Genomic DNA, 24,759 nt, shown 5'->3' with positions numbered 1-24,759 from the left:
CCACAGTGAAATAGGCAGTCCTGCGCACCGCTGACAACCCGGCAATTTAGACGCTAAAGCGTCTAAATCCAGACTCCTGCGCACCGCTGACAACCCGGCAATTTAGACACTATAGCATCTAAATCCAGACTCCCTGAACTGGACACCCCGGCAATTTAGACGTCTAAATCCAGACTCCCTGCAAACCGCTAAGATGGGGACTAGTAGGGTCTAGGGGTACACTATTAAACCTGTTCACAATGACACTAGTCGACGTAACAGCTGTCAACCTTGTTAATTCCACTATCCACGCCAACCCGAAGTGTGGCGAGCGCAGCGAACCTGCTAAGGGCGGCGGTACGCGTCCTACGACCTTTTCATACCCCACTATCCACGTCGGCGTGGAGTTGATTTTATAAAGTGTGGCGAGCCACCGAGCCCGAAGCGTGGCGAGCGCAGCGAGCCCAGTTCAGGGAGTCTGGATTTAGACGCTTTAGCGTCTAAATTGCCGGGTTGTCAGCGGTGCGCAGGAGTCTGGATTTAGACGCTTTAGCGTCTAAATTGCCGGGTTGTCAGTGGAGCGCAGGACTGCCTATTTCACTGTGGAACTACAAGTACCACAGTGACCTGTCAGCGCTGGGCAGCGTGCGCTGCTGCTGCCCAGCGCTTAAGGGCAGCGCTGAGAACAGCTAGAGCGGCACGCGCACAGTTAAACAGAGCGTCTGGCAAGCTGCCAAGTTTCAGACACAGACTTTGCGCGCGGTGGCGCCGTGAAACTACACAAGTACCGTAAATTTTTATATGAGCCTTCGCTGCTGCTGCAGGGAGAGATGGAGAGCGGTGCAGCTGCTTCTATGGGGAGAGGAGCAGAGCGCAGCGCAGAGTACGCTCCCACTCCCCTCCTGGTGTCCCGAGTGGACATTTGAAATATTGTGCGTGATGTCGGGGGAGCACGCCGGGCGCCGGCACCACATGATTAAAGGGGGGGGGGGGCGGGCTGAGGTGAAAGCGGGGAGAAGAATTGGAGTGGAAGCTGCAGGGGTGACAGTCATTGACAGCTGGGCAGAGAGCAGGGGGCTGCCCGGCTGTATTCAGAGCACTGCAGGTCACGGCTGTTTGAAATAATACCCCTTTCACAACAGAAAATGCAGAGATTTACCCGGGAATATGGTCCTAGGATCATGCAGGGACATTCCCAGGCTGACCCTTTATACACCAGCCAAGTCCCTGCATTTTCTGGTGTGAGGGGGAGAGACAACCACTCCCCTCTCCCTACCCCCCTTTAACCAACCAGCTATATCTTCGGAACCAAGTGACCCATTTACATGAGACCAGTATCATATTGAAGAACTTTTGAGTTGGCTTCGAATGATTTTGGTCCCGTGAAACTGGGCTCTTTTGGTTCCAGAGAAATCTGCCCTCAAAGAACATAAACATGAAAATTACATTTAAGAAATGAAAAAAAAACGGTTTAACCTCAATATCCCTGGAACCAATTAACCCATATGGATCCAGCCTGATATCAGATTGAAGGCCCAGCGATTTGGGTTCGACTGAGATCAGCCTCGAGCTTCAGTGATGCCGAAGGGGGAACTGGCAGCCGTTGAACTGGGTGGGGGTCGGAATTAGCGGGTTCCATGTTATCCTATAGGGAAAACGTTCCAGCTTTGCCTGGCCGTATCTCCGGTTCCCAGGGGACTATAGACACAGCGCTGGGCTCGTTGGAAAGCCCCCCCCCCCCCGCTGTGCACCCCCAGACCACCCCCTAGATTCGCCTATGCCTATGGGTGCATCACCATTTCCATATATACGAATAAGCCTGCTTGAAGCTTTGAAAGCTACTCTGCTGCCTTCTGTGTTGTGCGTGTGTGCTGGGCCGGAAACAGAATTCTTGGGGCCCTGTATTGGATGGAGTCAAAATCCCGGCGGTCAGAATCCTGGCAGTCGAAATACTGACGCCAGGATCCCGACGGCGATCCACGCCCCCCCCCCCCCCCCCCCCTTGTCGTTATTTCGGCGGTCGGGATTCTGGCATCGGTATTTCGTACCTATCTCCCCTGTACAATGATATTTCTGGCGCCCCGCACCTAATCCCAAAGTCAAACAACCTTCTTCTGCATAATCCTCATTTAACTTTTCGCTGCTCCAGACCTTGCTTTTAGGTGCGGACTTCTCTTGTTCTCAGGGGTGTGGATCAGTTGGTCACCAGCAAGTTGTTAGTCATTAAGTCGACACCATTAGGTCGACATGTGTCTAGGTTGACATGCAGGAAGGTCAACTTTAGTCTAGGTCAACAGGGGTAAGGTCAACAGGGTCATTAGGTCGACATGGATAAGGTCAACAGGGTCATTAGGTCGACATGGGTAAGGTCGACAGTGGAAAAGTCAACATGGTTTTCTTTTTTTCTTTACATTTTTTTTACCCTCATGTCGACATATATTTGACTGTCTGTAAATACCCTGTTTTGTTGTATCACTGTCCCCTTTGTAAAGCTCAATGGAATATGCTGTGCTATATAAGAAACTGTTAATAAATAAAAATAAATAAGTAACTTTCCTTCATGGGGGCGGGGCTTAAGGATGTCACATGCTTCTCCCGGAGAGGAGCTTTTAAAAGTCGGCAACCCTGATATATACATACAGGGGTGTCAACAGCAGTGTAGACCCCTGGGCATAGCAATGTATTGGGGCCCCTACCGATCCTCCAGCGGTAGGGGTGGGGGAAGCTTTAATGTCCTGCAGGTGGTAGGGTAGGGTATTATATCAACCGCTCAGCATGTAGGGCCTGGATGAGTAATTTCCACTAATTAACCCTTTACTGCATAGATGGTGGGAGATGAGGTGGGATAAGGGGGGCATTGGGCTGAATGAAGGGGCCCTGATACATAACTTCCAGGGTGGTAGAGGATGTTTAATATGCAGAGGAGGGGTGTATAGTGGAGTGGGCTTATTATTAATAATTTTCTGGTGGGAGGACAGCTTGCTTGACTGCAGATATCTCCAGTTCCCAGAAATAGATTTCTTAGGTTTAAGTGGAATTAAAAACTAGAGAATCCCACCTACCAAATGGTATTGGGAACTAGGGGATCAATGTTCAGGAGGCAGAGCAATCTGCCAATGAGAATATAAAACTACATACCAGGTGTGTGGAGCTGGAGCAGTAACCAGCTGCTGGAAGGCTGATATCTCTGGTTCTGGGAACAGTAGAGACAAGCTACTAGTATGCATCAAAGAGGGAGACTCCCTGATTTTTGAATCTACCCTCAGATAAACTCTAAGTCAGACAGAACCTGAAATATCTGACTGAAAAGAGCTATTAACAGGCTTGGATGGGGACCACTGCAGTCAGATATATCTGGTTCCCAAGGGCCGATTTTTAAAATTATTGTACGCATGGAAATAGGGGACCCTCAGCTTACAGCCTAGGGCCTTTAAACTCCTGGGTGGGGGGGGGGGGGGGAGGGTTCTGGGTACTCAGAACCCCCCCCTGCTTGCGCCACTGCAGGAGCCTGCGGCTCCGGGCTGTGCGCATACACAGAGTAGATGACTGAGCACCTAGCGACAGGGCGCAGACACAGTAGGTGGCAGTGGTACACAGTGTGACTCAGCAACACACAGATGGTGCAGAGATCAGAATAGCTGTGCTTGAGGGGTTACTATGTTCCCCTCCTAGCACTTTTAGGGCCTGATTCTGGTTCACTTGCAAAAAGCAAATCTCTCTCTAATGGACAAAACCATGTGCACTGCAGGTGGGGCAGATGTAATATGTGCAGAGTGAGTAAGATGTGGGGGGGGGAGTTATTTTGTTTCTGTGCATCGTAAATAGTGGCATCTTTATTTTTGCACTGCAATATACTGTAGATATCAGTTTGAAGTACAAACCCCACCCAAATCTAACTCTCTCTGCACATGTTACATCTGCCCCACCTGCAGTGCCGCATGGTTTTGTCCATTAGAGAGATAATTAACTTTTGCAAGTGAACAGAATCAGGCCCTTAGTTCAAAAGGCAGTCTGGATTTTGTGAAGGTATTCGGTTGTCACAGACCAAAACATCATTCCTAGATGGCTGCAGTAGGAGGAGGTGCAGAACAGACTGCCATATAGCAGTCCAGGGCCGTTGATAGGTATGCTGGGCCCCAGTAAACTTTTGGGGACGTGGGCTAATCGTGGGAGGCATGGCCACCTCCCGCAATTAGGCCATATCCCCAAAACTTTAAGGGGGGTTGTTATTGACGCCGCCCCCCCCCCCCCAGCAGCAGTACACACCTACATGTGCTGTGCTGACAGCAGCTCAGCATGAGCTCGCGCGCTGTCAATGAGACACTCATGCTGTCAGTGAAACACTCATGCTGAGCCTGCTGTCAGCACAGCACAGGACCAGGGCCCCCGCCACGCCCCTACAGCAAGCCCAGGCCCCTGTAATTACTACCTGCTCCCCCCCCCCTATCCTTCTTGGCGGCCCTGGGGGTGCCACTGACAATCTGGTAATGTAATACACCCTTGGCTGCATTTGTATCCAGTGGCGGCTCCTACTTTATGGAAGGAGGGAGTCTGCCGCTGGCTGCAATGCTGGAAAAGAGAAAATAACTGAACCACCTACAGAAAATCATAATGTGCTGTAACAGTAATCAGCAGATGCTGTACCGATTAACAATATCTCTAACGTTAGCTGCTGAAAGTGCTAAACGTGATGTACACAAAATATATCTTGATATTAAAACCCATAAATGGATCAGGAAGCCTAAACAAAGTATTTTACAAAGCTTATTTTATGTAAAATTATTTATATATAAGAAACTCCAACTTAGTATTCAGCACACACAAATAGTGTGCATGCAATGAAAACAATACTGCACATGTAGACAAAAGGTCAGAAATAAGATCTTCAGTAAACCACTAGATGGCAGCAAACTCTTCTAGAATTGTTGCATTTGTGCTCATTAGTAAAGGACAAAACAGATTTAAATAAACACATGTATTTGTTTTTGTGCCACAGTCTTCTGTAGATATGCAGGACTCCTTCCTCTAATTCTGGTTCTCCACCTCGGTCCTCAAGTACCCCAACAGTTCACGTTTTCAAGGTCACTTGGCAGGTGCACTCATTAATCACTGACACATTTTAAAAGATCACAGGTGAAGCTAATTATTTCACTTGCGATTCCGGGTGGAGACCTGGAAAATAGGAACTGTTAGGGATACCTGACGACTGATGTTGAGAACCACTGCTCTAATGCACACTTCACTGGGAAAATGGCAGCTCATGCAACAATCGGAGAGATAAGTGTTAAACATGGGTATAGTGTTCGCACACACGGATCTAGATGCACCAATGCTACTTTCCAGACCTGCAAATTCACCTTCGCTACTATTGGAAGAAGGGCTTTATGTGCAATAGCCATTACAATGTAAATAGCAGTGAGAATCCATACTATATTCATATATTGGTCACGGATCCATACTGTTCTAATCATCAGCTTTTGTGGGTATAAAATCATGTGATTCACAATGATCCTCAAATTGTAAAGCAGTTTTCCGCAATGGGGACAGGGCCTCATGACATGAGAACCTGACTCGCCCGAGATGGGCCGCTGCAGCTCCTTTACTGGCTTCTATCAAATAGGAAAAATCCACTGTTAGCAGGTATGCTGTACACCCAGCTACACCCTTTATAGAAATGCACTTGCCAGTGTATTTCCTTAAATTATCTGATGGAGGCCTTGAAATTGTAAATTAATGCAGTAATAGAGGTCAGTAATAGTAGTGCCAAATTTTTCACATTTCAAAATTTGGATCCCAAGGGGCATGCAATTTGACCTCCTTTGCTTGTTGTCTAGGCGACTTTTATCACTTTTTTTAAATCACATTTTGGGCCAGATGCACTAAGCCAGTGGTTCCCAAACTTTTTGAATCACGGCAGCCTAAAGTATCAGAATATTTTTCACGGTACCCCTAGGCCAAAAGTTGGATACTAATTTCAGGAAAAAATATAAAATGAGTTGTGATTTAAATGTTTTCCTTAGGTCCAGTTATGATGAGAAACATGATTCACTTCTGTTTACCCACATATTCTTTGAAGCCTCAAGCACTGAATTTGCCTATTTCATTGGCCATAAATAATTTGAATTATTTCTTTACCACCAACCCTGCAAGTGTCCCAAGCAGTGGCGGAACTCCCGGAGGCAATGGAGTCATGTGCCGCCGGGCGCCAGCCTCAAAGGGGGCACTGGCTCCATTGCCTCCGAGTCCCAATGTTCCGCTGATCAGCCCTTGATTAGTGGTGCTGGTGGGGATGCCCCCCACCCCTTGCAGTCAGTGGCCGCGAAGCGGCACCGCGCAGCGCCCCCCTCCCCTGATCCACCCTGTCACCTGTGATGTCGCTGGCTGCTCACTGCTCCGTGGAAGGGCCTGACATCCGCCTGAGCTAGTGAGAGCCAGCGAAAGCGACGATGAGCCAGGAGGGAGGCAGGCCACAGCCAGCGCGGGTGAGCGAGCCACTGATGCAGGAGTAAGCCAGGACCTGGGAGACGGGTAAGAGACCCCCCCCCCCTCGCCGGGCGTCTTCATGTACTGCGCCCGGCTCTTGCCTGCTACCACCGACTTTCCCCTTCCCTTCTGCTGCACTGGATACTCTCGCAGGGCGTCCGCAGGCAAGATGAATGCTAGCGCCCCTCCAAGCCCCATACGTGTATGTATATGTATACAAATATGTTGGGAGTTTTGGGGGGGGGGGGGGGGCACCGGCATTCATCTTGCCTCCGGGCCCCTGGGATGAACTTACGCCACTGGTCCCAAGGCACCCCAGGGAGCCTAGGTGCACAGTTTGGGAACCACTGCACTAAGCATCAAAAGTGATAAAATGGAGAGTAATAAACAACCAGCCAATCAGCTCCTACCTGCCATGTCACAGACTGTGTTTGAAAAATGTCAGTCAGGAGCTGATTGGCTGGCTGTTTAGCACTCTCCATTTTATCACCTTTGAAGCTTAGTGCATCTGGCCCTTTATCACTTTTCAAGGTTTAGTACATCTGACCCTTGGACAAAATTTTTTGATAAATATACAAAAAGGGGGTCATGATGCTGATGAGAGGCAGGTGATGGTGCTGGATAGAAGCAGGAGGGATACTGCTGTAACGATGAAGAGTGTATGGCTCCGAAGAGATGCAAGGTGAGACTGGAGGCACATTTGTTTTCCTCAGGTTCAAGCAGCTTCCTTTTAAGGTACAGTACATGTGATATCATTCTGTCACCACCGTTGAAGTGAAGAAGGGCAACGAATAGGAGCAGGATCTGTGCATGTTGGAGACAAGGTTAGAGGGCACTGAAGTCATACCTTTGACTGTCTGTAAATACCCAGTTTGTTTTATCATTGTCTCCTATTGTAAAGCGCAACGGAATGTGCTGCACTATATAAGAAACTGTTAATAAATAAGTGCACAGAGAGGCAAATCAGCTGCTGGAGTGACATGACTGCTGGGGTGACAGACACAGAGATGTGTGTAAGGGGCACTACTGTGGGCATTATGTGAGTAAGAGGCACTACTTCTGTGGGCATTGTGTGTATAAAGGGCACTACTGTATGGGATAACATGAATAAGGGGCACTACTGTGTGACATCTATATAATAAGTTGAAGAGTCTGTGTGCGTGTGTGTGTGTGTGCGTGTCCGTCGCATTGCGGACACACCGTGGCACTCAGAGACACCAAATTCAGCAACAAGATACCTCTGGACCCGGTGGTGTGCACCTCGAAGCCCTTTTTGGGAAATTTCACTTAGAAATTTAAAAAACACCAAGTTTTAATTTTCCTTCATTGATGTTCTGGGGAAAAGATCGATGATCTGGGAAAACGTTTGCGAAGGAACAACTCCACACCTGATTTCATTGCTGTCATTGAGTATGAAAGACACATTCTAACATTATGGTGAAGGCTTTAAACAATTAGGAAATAATTGAGGATATACATAGACCACACATAACACACACACATACCGGTGTACACGCACACACAGTACACCCCATACGCACACATAGCACACAACACACACATTTACACGTAGAGCACCTCACACACTTACACATTGGACAGATACACACACACACAACACACCACATGCAGTACAATACAAATCCATGCACACTAAAACACACACCCAAAAACAGTACAACAAACACACACTTAAACATTGCCAGGATACGCAAAGCACACTACACACACATATATACGTAGCACACCTCACAAACTTACACATTCGGCAGATACACACAACACAACACTCACAGTACAACACACACCCACATTCACTACAACACACACCCAAAAACAGTACAATACACAGAACACACACACTTAAACATTGCACAGATACACACAGCATACTACACACACACAGATTTATACATAGCACACCTTACGCACTTACACATAGGGCAGATACACACAACACACACATAACATACCTCTAACAGCACAACACACACCCACATTCACCACACACACCCAAAAAACAGTACAACACACACAAAACACACACTTAAACATTGCACATATACACAAAGACACAACACACACATACTGTATGTACGTAGCATATCTCACACACTTACGCATTGGACAGATACATACAACACACACAACCACATACACTACAACACACACACAAAAACAGCACAACACACACAAACACACAGAACACATAAAAAATAATTTGCCGTTTATTTAACAGTCTGTACCGGCAAATAAAAACTGTACCTAATGTAGCGTTTCTACTTTGTTCCCCATATCCGTCTCTCCAGTCCTCCAGCCTGTCACTGCGCTCCCTGGCCAGTTGCACAGAGAAATCTTTATCCTGGCCAATGCACCTATTGATCAATACAAAGTGGGTACACTGCACTCACCCTGTTAGTCAGTTGGATATCAGGCACTGCTCTGCCTTAAGGGTTTCTCAGACTCTTTTGGTTGATAAATAATGTTTGGTCGATGGGCATGAGCGCTGCATGCATTTGTTTGAATGTTATGAGTGTAAGAAGTTGAAGAATAAGACTGAGATGAAGATTTGTCACGTTATAGTGTAAGATTTACTCAATAAATCGTGAAAAAAATATGTGTACATAGAAGTACAATCAAGAAATGAATGTAGGGTTAAAAAATAAATTCTGATTCAAACTGATAATTGTTTGGATGGCGGTGGGTTGCGAAACAAATCTATAGGTGGAGGGGGTATGGATATTGTGGGCATAATTGGTGTTTGGTACACCTACAGGGGGTCCCCAGTTGATGAGAAATTTTCGCTACAGTGTCACCGTAGGGGGATTTCCAATTGGTGTTCAGGTGGTCTTTTAGGGACCCCTTTACAATCCCGTTGGTCTCTTCGGTACTCTTTACCTAGAACGGCGCCCGTCGCGGGCATCGCGGGTACATTTATGGCTGCCCGCGACGCGACCGACGCGATGCCCGCGATTTTCCCATTGAAAACCATGTTAAACCTGAAAAATCGCGTCGGTCGCGTCGCGGCCGGCCATAAATGTACCCGCGATGCCCGCGACGCGATGCTCCCGATTTCCCATAGGAAGCAATGTTAAAAGCCGCGATGGACCCGATTTTAGTGTTAAATGCCTCAATCCACCCGATTTGGCCATAGAAATCAATGTTAAATGGGCCACAGAGCCCATTAACCCTTAAATGTCCCCCAAAATTTTTTACGCCACCACACCATCCACGCCAACCCGAAGCGTGGCGAGCGCAGCGAGCCCGCGAGGGGCGGCGGTACGCGTCCTCCGACCTTTTCATGCCCTACTATCCACGTCGGCGTGGAGTTGAGAATAGAATAGTGTGGCGAGCGCAGCGAGCCACCGAGCCCGAAGCGTGGCGAGCGCAGCGAGCCCCGCGAGGGGACGCGGATACCTTCACAGGTAAACGCGTCCCCTCGCGGGCTTCACAGGTGTCCGTGGCCACGCGGACACCTGTGAAGCCCGCGAGGGGACGCGTATAACTGTGAAGGTATCCGCGTCCCCTCGCGGGGCTCGCTGCGCTCGCCACGCTTCGGGCTCGGTGGCTCGCTGCGCTCGCCACACTATTCTATTCTCAACTCCACGCCGACATGGATAGTAGGGCATGAAAAGGTCGTAGGACGCGTACCGCCGCCCCTCGCGGGCTCGCTGCGCTCGCCACGCTTCGGGTTCGCGTTGATCGTGGGGTGGCGTTAAAAATTTTGGGGGCCATTTAAGACTTCAGGGGGACTATTAGGGCTCTGTGGCCCATTTAACATTGTTTCCTATGTAAAAATCGCGGGCATTGAGGCATTTAACGCTAAAATCGCGGTCAATCTGCCTTTTTAACATTGTTCCCTATGGGAAAATCGCGGTAATCGCGGGTACCCGATTTTGATGTACCCGCGATTTACCCGCGATGCCCGCGATTACCGCGATTTTACCCGCGATGCCCGCGATTTCAATCGTGGGCGCCGTTCTAGGTAAAGAGTACCGTCTCTTCTCCTGGAGCCTACGGTCTCCCTCAGTGATTGACTATCATTAAGGGAGACCGTAAACTCAAGGAGAAGAGACGTACAAGATTGTAAAGGGTCCCTAAAAGACCACCTGGACCCCAATTGGGAATCCCCCTATGGTGACACTGTGACCATGACACTGTAGTGAAAATCTCATGAATTGAGGGCCCCCTGTAGGTGTAACAAACACCAATTATGCCCACAATATCCATACCCCCACCTAAAGATTTGTTCCACCCCATCCAAACAATTATCAGTTTGAATCAGAACTTATTTTTTAATCCTACTTTCATTTCTTGATTGTACTTCTACTGTATGTACACTTACATTTTTTTTCACGATTTATTGAGTAAATTGTACACTTTATAACATGCCAATTCTTTTTCTCAGTCTTATTCTTCAACTTCTTACACTCCAAACCTTATCAATGCATCCATTGATGATTGTGATGGCTGGATCAGTGAATTGGCCCGGCGGGTGAAGGGAAGAATTTGGCCCATTGCACCCATTCCCAGTGGTACATTACATTACATTTTTAATTAATTATGGCACGGTAAGTAACGCCCACCCCAGTCCCCACGCACTCAGCGCCTGTAATTACACCCCCTACAAACTGTACCATTGAAAGTATAGAAATGGAGGTGTGGCCACGTCCCTTTCTGATTTTGTACCGATTTCTGACCCTCAGATGTTGGAGGATATGTCATACAGTAGGTGCTAAATCTCAGGAGTGGATGTGGAATTCATCAACACATACAAGTTATCAACTCAGGAGCATTTTGTTTCAAACAACTACACCACACCTCATTGCCGTCATTGAGTATCAATGCAAACACATTCTAACATTATGGTAAAATCGATAACAAATTACAATCTTAGGTCTTTGGCACAGCATACTGTAAGATGACATTTTTCAGCAATTTTGGAAATAAAGAAACCCCAAGGTTTTCCCGGGCAACGCCGGGCGGGTCAGCTAGTACATAATATGTATAATGGACACTATGTGGTGAATCAGGGGCACTATGTGCAGTGTAATGTGAAAAAAATGTGCTACTGGTGCATAATCTCACTTGGGGGTACTACTGTGTTGCCATGCCTCTTGTTTGTGAAATCACATCCCTTTTTGCAGCAGTTTGTTCATAAAAAAAATAGTTATCAGCCTGTCGAAAATAACAGAGGTGTTGGGAGCTGGGGCTCCGTTATGCTGAGATGGGTGTGGGTGACGCAGTGTTGCTGGTGTTTCATAGAGGAGAGGAGGAGCATAACTATTTTCTTATATATGTAGTGCAGTCATGCAGCACTGGGGCCACTGCTGCGCTGTATGCATACATATACAGCCAGGAGGTGGCGCAATAATGGTCCCGAAGTTCCAGGATGCTGCTGCCGGTCAACACTTTGCCTGTCACAGTCATAATTATGGCAAAGGACATCTCTTGCGTTAAGAGCTGTCCTTTGCGGTGAGAGACAGCGGGTCCCTTCGGGACCCGGCAGCTCCCCCCTCCCTCCCTTCCCCGGCGCTGCTGCTGCGCCGGGCTCTCCTCCTCCCTGCACCCGGAAGAGAATCATAGTGCTGGGAGGAGGAGGTAACAGGTCCGGGCAGCACAGCACTGTGCTGCCCGGACACAGGTGAGGGGGGGTCGATGCGGGGCAGAGGGGGTCTATGCTGAGCGGCGGCAGGGCCGGATTTGTGCCTAGGCCCGTGAGGCACCGGCCTCAGGGCGGCACCAATTAAGGGCGGCAGGCAGGCTGACATTCTGTTAAATAGCAGCATGGCACAGCGGGTGGGCAGCGGCGAGTGACGAGCGCCACAGACATGAATTATCATATGTCGGAGGCAGCACCACTCGTCACCCGCCACTGCCCACCCAATCTCCCAAGCACATTACATCACCGCTTAGTGGCCGGGTCCGACGGTCCCCCTGCGCGTCCAAAAATTGCTCAGGCTCACTGCTGCCGGCTCCCGCCCATTGGCTACTCTACACACACACACACACACACACAGTCTATTGGCTGCTGTGTATCCAGCAGCTGAGCTGAGCGGCACGCAGATCCTCCCTGCACTCAGTCAGTCACAGTGTGTGAGCCAGGAAGAGACTGACGGATACACTGTCCTAATCACTGTACTAATAAGTTCCTCCCTCCGGGTCCTCTGTGCAGTGAGCAGTCCAGAGTGCTTAAAAAAATATTAAGGTGGGCTACAGTTACATTTTTATGAAATATATAAATATCAATGTATATACATATATGATAACATTAAAATAGGGGGGGGGGGGACAAAAATATTGTGCCTAGGGGCGGCCTGACCCCTAAATTCGCCCCTGGGCGGCGGGGGTCGGTGTGGCGGTGGGTCGCGTTAGAAGCCCATAGGCATAACCCGGCGGGGATGCTTAGAGCATCCTAAAATGCAGTAAAAACCCAGATATCAGGGTTTTTACCGCATTTTTAGTTTAGAGAATCTCTCCCAAAATATGTAAGTGGCATCACGGCGTGTGTGGTATAATGTGTAATCGTCGTTATTTTGTGTGACCTATTTTGCAGGGGACATTAAGTTGTGGCATAATGTGTAATGGACAGTATGATGTGTGGCAAAATGTATAATGGGCAGTAACGGCGCTGCGCATATTGTTTAATGGGCATTACAGGGTGTGGCATAAAATGTAAGGGCCATTATAATGTGTAACATAACGTCCAAAGAGCATTACTACAAGAAAAATAATGAGAAAAAAGGGCCATGAATTACTTTTTTTTTTTTTTCTGTGGGGGCCAAAATCTCAGTGTGCAGAACATCTAACCATTTTGCGATCATCATACTATTGTATTATACAAAATGGTGAGTGCACTTTTGCGGCTTATCATTTTTGACATACTCCATGGGGTGGATATGTGTGCTGCTGGCAGAGAAGCCAGGGCCACTTGCTCATGTTTTCCCCCCAGGGTGAATATTGCCAGCCAGCCCCTGGCAGGGTGGCAAGCCTTGTTGCAGCTAATGAGAGGGGGGGACATGGATTCCACCACCTCTACAGGACCACGTTAAGGCCTGATCATCATCATCATCATCAATGGTTGTTACCATAGATAGCAAAAACTCTGATGGCCAGACAGACCTCATCGATATTTGACATGTGACTTTCAGCTGCTGTAAAACGGCACATGCCAGCATGTTCTGCCACAGATGTCTTATAAGGGCATGCTAAAACTGTGGCAGGGTATACTGGGATGTGTAGTTCCACAGTGGCTGGAACTGGATGGACACATGTTGAATGTCAATTTCTCCCACCTCTGGAGATTATTTTACTAAAATGGGCGTTCTATTGAAGATGGGAAGTTACTATGGGATTCTATCTATTATCTTGAAGCTGCTAAATTAATAAGTAGAATCTGATTGGTTGTCCCATACAACATCCCATCTTCAATAGATCTCCCATCAGTAAATAAACCCGCTCCCATCTGTGGGAGTCAGTAATAGCAGCTGCAGCAGTGACATGTATGGGGGTTACAGCAGGATATGGCATTAATATTTCCCTTTATCTGGAAATGACTTTGCTCCTGCAGGAAGAAGAGGAGAGCTCCCAGGGCTGTGACTCCCAGCAGCAGCAGCAGCACACACATCGCTGGGAGCGTGTGTGCCCGGAGTGACGTGTGAGGGGGCAGCACCGCTCCAACCAGCAGCACCCGGAAAGCCTCCTCCTCCAGATCCCACCTGCGGGTCCTACATGGGGGACCGGGAATCCTCTCCGGATCAGGCTGGGTGAGGGGAGGGAGACTGCGGGAGCGGTCAGTGCTGCTGGGCATTGCACACCGATAGTCACCGCTATGGCAGCGGCCAGTGGCACGGAGGAGAGCCGGGCAGTGTGGCAGGATAAGCCCTGGCAGCCCTCCTGGGGTGACATGATGCTGCAGCGAGTGAGAGACATCCTGAGCTGGCAGAGGCCCCTGCTCAGCCTGGCCAACTTCCTCTGCAGCCACCTTCTTCTCTGGTAGGTACTGCCATGCATCAGCACTCGGGGGAGTGGGCTGTGTGGTGGGAGAGGTGGGCAGGTGATGGCTACAGATGACAGAACAATGCACTTGCTCTGGCGATGTTTATCACACCGACGGGTGGATCTGTTTGTGTTGTTGCTGTGCTTTCATATGGCATCAGGAAGAATGCTGTGGCTGGGATCTTGTCATGCACCATGTCACCTGCACTGCATTGTCATGCAACAAGCCTATGTGGGATGGGATGTGTGCCTCTGCCTCTGATGAGCACATACTGATGATAATATACATTATTAGTGACTATTCATTTCTGCCATGTAATTCCTGCAGAGGTGTCAGCTCATCTCCCACAGCTCTAGAAATAGTGTCATATTGCAAATGTATTCAAACAAACCCATTACTTGTGCAATACAGGCAAAAATGCCTTCTTCTGCACTGAAAACCCACACTGTAGCCAAGCTCTTGCTAATTACACGGTGAGATTCCCTTGCTACTCGACTTAAGATTCGACTGCTATACAATCTTTGCTATCTCTGTACTATTTGCATACAATTCATGCTATCTACATTCGATTTGCACTATATAGTCATTGCTGCCCTGTCTATCTGGGTTTTGAATTCTCTGATATCCTGATTTTGTTGTGATGACCATTATTTTGCTTTACCTCTGATGAAGTCGCTAGATAAAACGCATTGGGTATTTTTATGAATAAATCGATTTACTGCAAAATGGATCCTGCGTCTTGTTTAAATAGATGCTGATATCGGACATATGAAGAAACACTGATTGTGACATTTTATTGTGACATATTAGTGTCATTATCTTACTGTGATATTACTGCTGGCTTGTACTCTTAGTTATATACTGTGTACATATATATATATATATATATATATAGTATTCCCTCCAGCATCGCAGGAGGGCGGGTGCTGGAGGACAAGGGGCACTTTGAATGCAGCGGGGAAGGCCCACCAACGTCACAAATGTGGACGGGCCGCCCACGTTACCAGTGTGGCGGCCCTGTCCACCCACACCACCAATGTGGGTCGGCTTGCCTGCCAAAGTCTATGTTGGGGGTGTGCCCAGCATCTACGTGGGCGCTGGGTATCTCCCTAGAGCTCTGGAAGCCCACAGCTGGGACAAACAGGCTGGTTTGTTTTAGCAGGGTGCTGCAAAACTGGCAGGGCACGTTTTGCCCTTTAAAAATCGTGCAGGGCGTGGCTCCCTTCTAAAACAGCCTAACGTGAACACTATCTATATATGTGTTTATATATATATATATATATATATATATATATATAGATACAGAAGTACCTATATATATAGATACAGAAGTACCAACACACTCGCCATTCCTAAGAATGGGGTGCAAACAGCACCCACTTCCCAGGATGGGGTGCATTGGCCTGTGACCACACACTCTAGTAAATACGAACACAGGGGGCCCAGCACTCACTACAACAAACTAACTCACCTTAACATTCAAATAATCAATAAATAAATAATGGGGTTTTAGTTCATGAATTGATCAATGCATTTAAGCTTGCAGCCCATCGCCAAGGGACCCCATTTCATTGCAAGTCCTACACTAGCAACTGGTTTTCTTAGGAACCTGGCACCTGCTTACACATCATAGCTAAAATGAACATGTGTTTTTTTTCCTGGGTTAATGCTCAACTGCCAAGTAACATGGCTTTTATAAGGTGAGACAATCCCAAACACAGCACCTGAATTAGTATTAAAGGGGCAGCTGTCACAGGTTTCAGGTAAATGAGCTTATCAAGGGTATATATGTATATATATATATGTATATATATATATATATATATATATATATATAAACACATATAGATCAGTAGAGCAGGTTGCTGATGAGGCTGGGGGCTGGACACATGTCTTTAGTCCCTGTTCCCTCACAACAATCTGCTGTGGGGCCAGAATGGAATATTTCAAACAGAATATCATCATATTGGCTACACCTCTTTCTCAGACAGTTATGGTGCAAAGGGAGGGGACTCCACCGTGGGCTACAGGCCTACAGACTCTGTTTGACATTGGTCTCTATGCATAGACAGGGGCTGATCCAGAAGAAAATGACCGGGGGGGGGGGGGGCACCATGATAGGGGAGGGGGGTGTTAGTGGTGCCAGTGTGCCTGCTCAGATTACAAAGGACTGGTCCAAAGACAGTCAAAATGTAATAAATACATTTTAACTAAAAAAAAAGTTTACTAAAAACAAAAATATTATACAAGGAAAGGGAAATCGAGGGCAGCACTAGAGCTAAACTGAATTCGAGCATGTAATTCCACTTTCTCTGAGGAGTAAAAGTACTCTGGAAAGGGGAGACATGGGAGAATAATCTTTTGTACACATTGACCCTCATTCTGAATGACCCGCAAAGCTGCTAATTCGCTGTTTTGTGGGTCATCTAAACGATGCCCACCGGCCGCACGAAGGTCCGCCCACTGCCCGCCCACATGCAGATTTCACCTGCACGCATGCAAATGGATGTTTTTAATAAACATCCATTTGCAGCTTATGTGCGGGGCAGAAATCATTCGATGGTCGCCGAGATCTAAGACACTCTCTGGGGTTTTAGATCTGCGGCACCCCTCTACAGGAAGAAGGCGGGCAGCTGACAACTGGTGATGTCAACTACCTGCCTCCGGCACCTGTGTCACCGATGCATTTCCATGGGAACGCCCAGCATTTTCATGGGAACGCCCATGAAACGCTGGGCATTCCCATAGGCGCTACCCTAGGCTGCCGCTGCCGCCCCTCGCCCACACTGCTATATGCAAACGGGCCAGCGAATAATCAATTTGCCGCCCCTCTCGCACAAAGCGGCTGCACAAGAGCATAAAAGTTTATGCGCATGCGCAGTAGCTAAACATCGCTCCCCTGTGCGAACGCACAAGGGAGACAACAGACTAGAATCAGGGCCATTGTTTCATATATGTTCCTATGATTTAGGCAATTACAGTGCTAGCTGTTTTAAATTGATTTCTATTCATTTTTAACTAGTTACTGCTGTAATAATTGAGAGTGTCACTATGGGCCTTATTTTGGTTCATTCTTTCTGACAAAATCCTTCTTAGATGGGCAAAACCATGTGCACTGCAGGTGGGGCAGATGTAACATGTGCAGAGAGAATTAGATTTGGTGGGGTTTTACTTCAAAGTGAGATCTATATTGCAGTGTAAAAATAAAGCAGCCAGTATTTACCCTGCACAGAAACAAAATTACTCACCCAAATCTAATTCTCTCTGCACATGTTACATCTGCCCCCCCTGCAGTGCACATGGTTTTGTCCATCTTATGCTAGGTACACACCAGGACGACTAGGGCACGATTCTGTCAATTTAGATCCGATTCCGACCGGTTGTATGCAGATTGTGTGTATTATCGTGTGTTTTTGCCATTTATTTGATCCGATTCCGATCCAATGCGCGTTCACGCCGCTCGTTTGGTCGCATCTTTGGTCCTACGTGCTGCAGGTAGGATCCGTCAATCCCAGGCCGACCGACCGTCAATCGTATGCAGATCGTGAGTGTTTTTTGCCGCCTCCGTCGTCCGTCCGTCGGTGCGTCCGTCGTTTGATCCAGCCTATTTGAGTGGCATTTCCTAAACACTCCCCCGGCGCCATGTTTTTCCACATAGCAAACAGCGCTGGCGCAGCAGTTGGACTCTCCTTCTTGTCTCATCTCCCAGAACAACAACCTGGTATGTTTGCACTCCCAATGCTCTTCTATGCATGCCCACTGTTGCCACCAATGTATATAGTGTGTATAAAGCACTGGTTTGGCAACCGTGCACCCGACCATGTCACTGTTTTTTTTGGGTGGGCCCCATGTGTGTGTGTATACATATAACCAGTGTCCACCATTGCAGTATTCCAAGCACTCCTCTCTGCTAGGCCCCATTCACCTGTGTGTGTGTGTGTGTTTGTGTATATATAGATATATATACATAAACCATTGTCCACCATTGCAGTATTCCATGCACTCCTCTCTGCTAGGCCCCATTCACCTGTGTGTGTGTGTGTGTGTTTGTGTATATATAGATATATATACATAAACCATTGTCCACCATTGCAGTATTCCATGCACTCCTCTCTGCTAGGCCCCATTCACCTGTGTGTGTGTGTGTGTTTGTGTATATATAGATATATATACATAAACCATTGTCCACCATTGCAGTATTCCATGCACTCCTCTCTGCTAGGCCCCATTCACCTGTGTGTGTGTGTGTGTGTTTGTGTATATATAGATATATATACATAAACCATTGTCCACCATTGCAGTATTCCATGCACTCCTCTCTGCTAGGCCCCATTCACCTGTGTGTGTGTGTTTGTGTATATATAGATATATATACATAAACCATTGTCCACCATTGCAGTATTCCATGCACTCCTCTCTGCTAGGCCCCATTCACCTGTGTGTGTGAATAGCAATCTGCACAATAAAATGTATAGTGGTTTTCATAAAAGTTTATTAACATTTTAAATACTTAAAACATAAGAACTAGGTAACTGGTGTAACTATAAAAATTTTAATATGAAACAAAACATGGGTATAACTATAACTATAAAAATTTAAATATGAAACAAAACAAACAACTAAAATGGTTTTATCTTTTTACAGTCCCAATGTCCAACGCAAAGGAACAAGAGTTTTTGGAAGGGTTTATTGAAAAATATCGTACACACGAATGCCTGTGGAGAACCAAATCCAAGGAGTATTCAAACAAAATGAAAAGAAACCAAGCCTTGGAGGAGTTGGCACGCTACAGTCTTCCATTTCATCCAGAGGCCAATGTTGAATGGGTGAGGAAACGCATCCAGAATATGCGCACGGTGTTCTTAAAGGAACACAAGAAGATGGAGGCTGCAAAGAAGTCTGGTGCTGGAGTCGACGAGATGTATCAAACATCGCTCTGGTACTATGACCGGTTGACATTCACCCTCAGCCAGGAGTCGATGAGGACAGGAGTAGTCCTTATGGTAGAACATGAAAACCAAGAAGTCACGGCGCAGGAGGAGGAGGAGAATTCGCAGTCTGCATCGGTGAGTCTATTTTTTTGGCTATCTAATTGATTCCTCCTGCCAATCCACAGCGCCCTCCCCATTAAAGTAGGCCATGTACTCTTCCCTCACCTGTTTGGCTCGTGCACTCCCTGTGTAGCGTTGTGTTGGGGTTTGCAAGGAGGATATCTGCACTACCTCCTCTGGCAGTTCTTGGTCTTCTTGGAGTGCTGTGCCTGTAGCCCTTTGCTGTGTGGCTTTTCTGCGGAGCAAATTGTGCAGGACACAGCACGCCGTGACAACCCAGTCAATTTTGTCCACCCTCAGGTTAATGGCAGTGTGGAAAATGCGAAACCGGCTTGCCAGGATGCCAAAAGCATTTTCCACAACACGCCGTGCCCTGGATAGCCTGTAGTTAAAGATCCTTTTGTCATGGTTCAACCCCCTTTGCGCATATGGCTTCATGACATGCTCGTGCAGGCCAAAAGCCTCGTCAGCCACAAAAACAAAGTTAAGCCCCTGTTTAGTTTCCTGGACAGACGGCAAGTGAAGGGTGTTCGCTATGAGCCTTTCGTAGAACTTTGTGTCCTTGAAAGTGCCACCATCCGATGCACGGCCATTCCTTCCTACATCCAGGAAGATAAACTCATAGTTCGCATTAACAACAGCCATTAGTACAATGCTAAAATAGCCCTTGTAATTAAAATAGTAGGAACCACTATTGATAGGCTGGGCTATGCGGACATGTTTGCCATCAATGGCTCCACCGCAATTTGGGAAGTTCCATCGCTGTTCAAACTCCTCTGCGATGACTTTCCATTCATTCACGCTGGTAGGGAACTGAAATTAGAAGTAAATAGAATTGATTAGTAAACATGTTCAATTTTTTTACAGCTTGGTGACTACCCACCTGCAACCCCAGACCTATCTGTCCTATCTGAGAATGCATGCACATCGAACGAAGTTCCTACTCCGGCACGCACTCCGCCACCCACCCTGGAACCCACTCCACCACTCCCCCGTGCCAAAAAAATGCGTGGCAAAGGAAAAAAAGGAGAAGCAGCGGCACATGAAGAATTTATGATGCGGGCACATCAAGTCCTGCAAAGAAACCCGGACAAACATGACAACTACTTCACTTATGTGGCAGAGTGTGTTCGCAACATGGCTCCTGACCAGCAACTTACTTTTGAAAAGTTATGCATGGAGTTGGTGTATAATGGCAGTTTAGGGTATCTCAACAGTGGCACTAAAATAGTTGGCATTGGTAGTGCACCAGACACACCACTGTCATTAGAATCACCAGTGCCTACTCCGCCTGCCACCGTAGCAGGCCAGTCGAGCACAATTCCAACACATACCCAGTCAACACCTACACAGCCTTCTCAACCCCCCAAGTACCGTCAATTCTACAGTTCTTTACTGATAGAAGATCCAGAGTGTCCTGTTTTTGAGGATCTGTCTTAAAAAATAGGCTACTTTATCATTTACCATCGACATGGTCTCAGCTGCAGGTATGTGATGGCCACTGCTCACATGGCGTATGGCGCACATCAATGGGGCCGGGACCATTGCATCTGCGCCATGCGCCATGTGGGCCGCAGCCTTTACATATCTGCAGCAGACATCCTCTGCCACACAAGGGCCACAGTGTGTATTTTTGTTTATTTATATGCTGCTACCTGTACCTGCATTACCAGAGGGAGAACAGGATTCTCCTCAATCTGGATAGCAAACTCCATTTATTGTCCTTTTGTCTTTGCCAATAGTATGGGGTACTGTGCGGCAGACATGGTCTCAGCTGCAGGTATGTGATGGCCACTGCTCACATGGCGTATGGCGCACATCAATGGGGCCGGGACCATTGCATCTGCGCCATGCGGGCCGCAGCCTTTACATATCTGCAGCAGACATCCTCTGCCGCACAGTACCTATCCCTACTGTTGTAAGGGCATGTTCCAGAAGTTACCAGAGTGTGTTTTTTTTGTTTATTTATATGCTGCTACCTGTACCTGCATTACCAGTGGGAGAACAGAATTCTCCTCAATCTGGATAGCAAACTCCATTTATTGCCCTTTTGTCTTTGCCAATAGTATGGGGTACTGTGCGGCAGACATGGTCTCAGCTGCAGGTATGTGATGGCCACTGCTCACATGGCGTATGGCGCACATCAATGGGGCCGGGACCATTGCATCTGCGCCATGCGCCATGTGGGCCGCAGCCTTTACATATCTGCAGCAGACATCCTCTGCCACACAGTACCTTATCCCTACTGTTGTAAGGGCCTGTTTCAGAAGTTACCAGAGTGTCTTTTTTTTCTTTTTATATGCTGCTACCTGTACCTGCATTACCAGAGGGAGAACAGGATTCTCCTCAATCTGGAGAGCAAACTCCATTTATTACCCTTTTGTCTTTGCCAATAGTATGGGGTACTGTGCGGCAGACATGGTCTCAGCTGCAGGTATGTGATGGCCACTGCTCACATGGCGTATGGCGCACATCAATGGGGCCGGGACCATTGCATCTGCGCCATGCGCTATGTGGGCCGCAGCCTTTACTTATCTGCGGCAGACATCCTCTGCCACACAGTAGCCCGTACTTAGTGGGAAAGTTTAAACTGGGTCATACATACTTAAATCTTTATATATAGTGTGTGTTTTTGTACAATATCTTTTATATATGGTATTATAATATATTTGTGTTGACACAATCTATTTACTATTTTACATGTTTTAACCATGAAAGGCCTAAAAAACCTGTTTCTGTCCTAGGCCTAAATTATAAATAAAAATATTTTGTTTGCACAATAAAGTGTACAGTGTATATTTCATCTTACCTTGCAATACTGGTACTGCAGCACCTTCACAATGGCTTTGCAGGTCTCCGGGATGATGAGGCCCAAAGCTTGCGGGGAGATGAGGGATCCAAACTTTAGGTCAGCAAGAGACCGTCCTGTCGCCAGAAACCTCAGGGTCACCACCAGCCGTTCCTCAGCAGGGATAGCCATGCGATACTTGGTATCCTGCTTCTCGATGTGGGGAGTCACCAGACGCAGCAATTCCTGGAATGTGGCATCATCCATCCTCAAGAAGTTACGAAAATCGTCTGGGTTATTCTCCCTGATGTCCCTGAGCAGTGGCATGTGCGAACGAGTCTGACGCTGAAGTAGCCACTGCTTTGTCCAGCATGATCTTTCTCTCCTGCGCTGGGCTCTCTGACGCCTGAGCTTCAAAACTGCATAATAGAGCAGGTACTGTTGCTGGTGACTACCCATCACTGCATTCTCCATAGTGCAGGGTTAAAAGACACTTTGTAATGGCAGGCAAAACAAAGTAATGTGTAAATAGCTATGTCCAGCGTTCAGCAGGTATAAACCAAGCCTCACTAGTAACAAAGCAGAAATACACTGGTTTAAAATGGCTGCTGCTATTCCTATCCCCCTCTGCTAGTCCTCCCCCCTCTGCTAGTCCAGCCCCGTCATTCAAATTTCAAAGGCCCATCTGACGACGGTCGCATGTGTTCTTGCAAAAAAAACAAAAACCAGCGATCCGACCGTCTTAACGACCATCGCGGGCGCATCGGGATCGGATCTAGATCGTTCCGCAAAAAAACACAATTTTTGCTAATCGTTTGCTGGGGACTGCCTGGGAGCTCCCGGGAAGTCCAAGGGAAATCGTTCCATGGTCGTCTATCGGTCGTGAACGACGGTGGTCGTCCTGGTGTGTACCCTACATAAGAAGGATTTTGTCAGAAAGAATGAACCAAAATAAGGCCCTTTGTGACTGTACCTCCCACACAGCCTATGTATGCATTTCCACAATTCAGGTATGTTTCCACAATTCATGTATGTGTTTTCACAGTTCATGTATGCTTTTAAAAGACTACTTGTGAGAAGGACAAAAAACCCAGAATATATTGTACCAATGTTTACACATGTATGGAGTCCTGGTTAAAGTTTTACTCACAAGAAATGTTTTAGCTCACGTGTTTCACAAATGAGTTGGAACACTGGTGCTGCCTGAAATCCTCTGAGCCTCTTTTCTATGCAAACCAGACAAAAAGAGACATAAATACACTTTCACAGAAATAAAACAATCCCAGGTAAATCCTTTGAAATTGAATCTGTTTACTTACCTGAGTGTAATGCTAAAAATAAATAAAAGTCTAGGTTGAAAAGTTTTTTTGGTGGTATATGATGTTCTGTGACTGCACATGCGAAGTGGGTATCACGGTCTTATGGTAATATAGGTGTAGAAGAGAGGCACTGTAATATTTGTATTCATATATTTTATTTGAATTCACTTTTTTTTTTCTCTAGAATTACTGCACCTCAGAGTTGTTATCTGTATTAGTGATCACATGCTAGGCTACTAGAAGGTCTGTCCAGTCTCAATATGTCTGCAGTGGAAGCCTAAAACGAGCCCCAATGGTTCAAACTCAGTCATAGGAGAAGAAGTCCGGCTGACTGGGTAAGTATGGGAGCAAGGGTCAGGACAGAGCAGAGTGTCGGGACATGAAGAAGCGTCAGAAAGGGGGTACGGGCAGGTCAGGGTCAGCACAGCACACATAGCCCTCAAGTAAGGACTGTCCTACTAAAAACAAGACAGTTGGCATATCTATGTATATTTATCAGTATGCCCCAAACTCCACTCAGTTTGCCCGTGTCCCCCTCTGTCCAAAATATATACCATAGCAGTGGAAAGAGGGGGGTATGGGAAAACTGAGTGGAATTTGGGGCTGAGATCGATCTGCAAATATATATAGATATATCAACTGTCCAGTTTTCAGCAGGACTATCCCTACTTGAGGGCTATTTGTGCTGTCCTGACCTTGTGTGCTGCTGCATAACCAAGGTGTGTACTCACATCTTCAGCCCTGTCCTCCATGCTGCAAGGACGTGCCCATGGAGTGTCTCCAGTATACTCCAGATAGAGGCAGAATCTGCTGGTATAAGCTGCATTGACTCTGTGCCAGCCTTTAAAATTGTCCTGCCTGGTTAATAAATCTAAGATTTGGTAAAGTTAGCTGTTGTGTGGATTTACCTCCATCACACACACCGCTGCCACCTATGTCAACTAACGGCTCCTCCAACAGGCCTACCACTCACTTTGGGGTTGGGTTTAACCTAGGGGGTCCTATTGGATGTTGATTAACATTAAATTAGTTGTTACTGTTTTATGTTATAATTTACTTAATGGAATGATTGGTTTAATTGGAATCAAGGGGGGCAAAGCAGTGGCACATAAATATTAGGGTGGTTACACTTGAGTGATA

At 47.1% G+C, this 24,759-nt stretch overlaps 2 protein-coding genes across 2 annotated transcripts in view; both read left to right on the top strand.

Annotated features, from left to right (window-relative positions):
• The first annotated feature begins 13,900 nt into the window (after positions 1-13,900).
• The window catches only part of RETREG1 (reticulophagy regulator 1), a 177,738-nt gene continuing 166,879 nt past the window's right edge, over positions 13,901-24,759 (top strand). Inside the window, exon 1 of the mRNA XM_083188106.1 lies at positions 13,901-14,457. Coding sequence (XP_083044232.1) covers positions 14,294-14,457 — 164 coding nt within the window. The 5' untranslated portion in view covers positions 13,901-14,293. The remainder of the gene's footprint in view (positions 14,458-24,759) is intronic.
• Positions 18,840-23,859, top strand: LOC146079807 (uncharacterized). The gene is made up of 3 exons (XM_083186450.1): positions 18,840-19,527; positions 20,380-20,524; positions 23,804-23,859. Exons 1-3 carry the CDS (start codon positions 19,063-19,065, stop codon positions 23,857-23,859), a joined length of 666 nt encoding a protein of 221 aa, XP_083042576.1. The 5' UTR covers positions 18,840-19,062.

The sequence above is a fragment of the Crinia signifera genome, chromosome 5 (assembly GCF_055691185.1).
Source record: "Crinia signifera chromosome 5, ASM5569118v1, whole genome shotgun sequence".
In the NCBI taxonomy this organism is placed as follows: Eukaryota; Metazoa; Chordata; class Amphibia; order Anura; family Myobatrachidae; genus Crinia; species Crinia signifera.
This window is presented reverse-complemented; position numbering and strand designations above follow the sequence as displayed.

Excerpts from the sequence above, each read along its gene's own strand:
- LOC146079807 (XM_083186450.1), top strand. The coding sequence starts at position 19,063 with ATGAAACAAAACAAACAACTAAAATGGTTTTATCTTTTTACAGTCCCA. Across the intron at positions 19,528-20,379 it reads AGAATTCGCAGTCTGCATCG|CTTGGTGACTACCCACCTGC; the intron begins GTGAGTCTATTT and ends ATTTTTTTACAG. Across the intron at positions 20,525-23,803 it reads CCGTGCCAAAAAAATGCGTG|AATTACTGCACCTCAGAGTT; the intron begins GCAAAGGAAAAA and ends TTTTTTCTCTAG.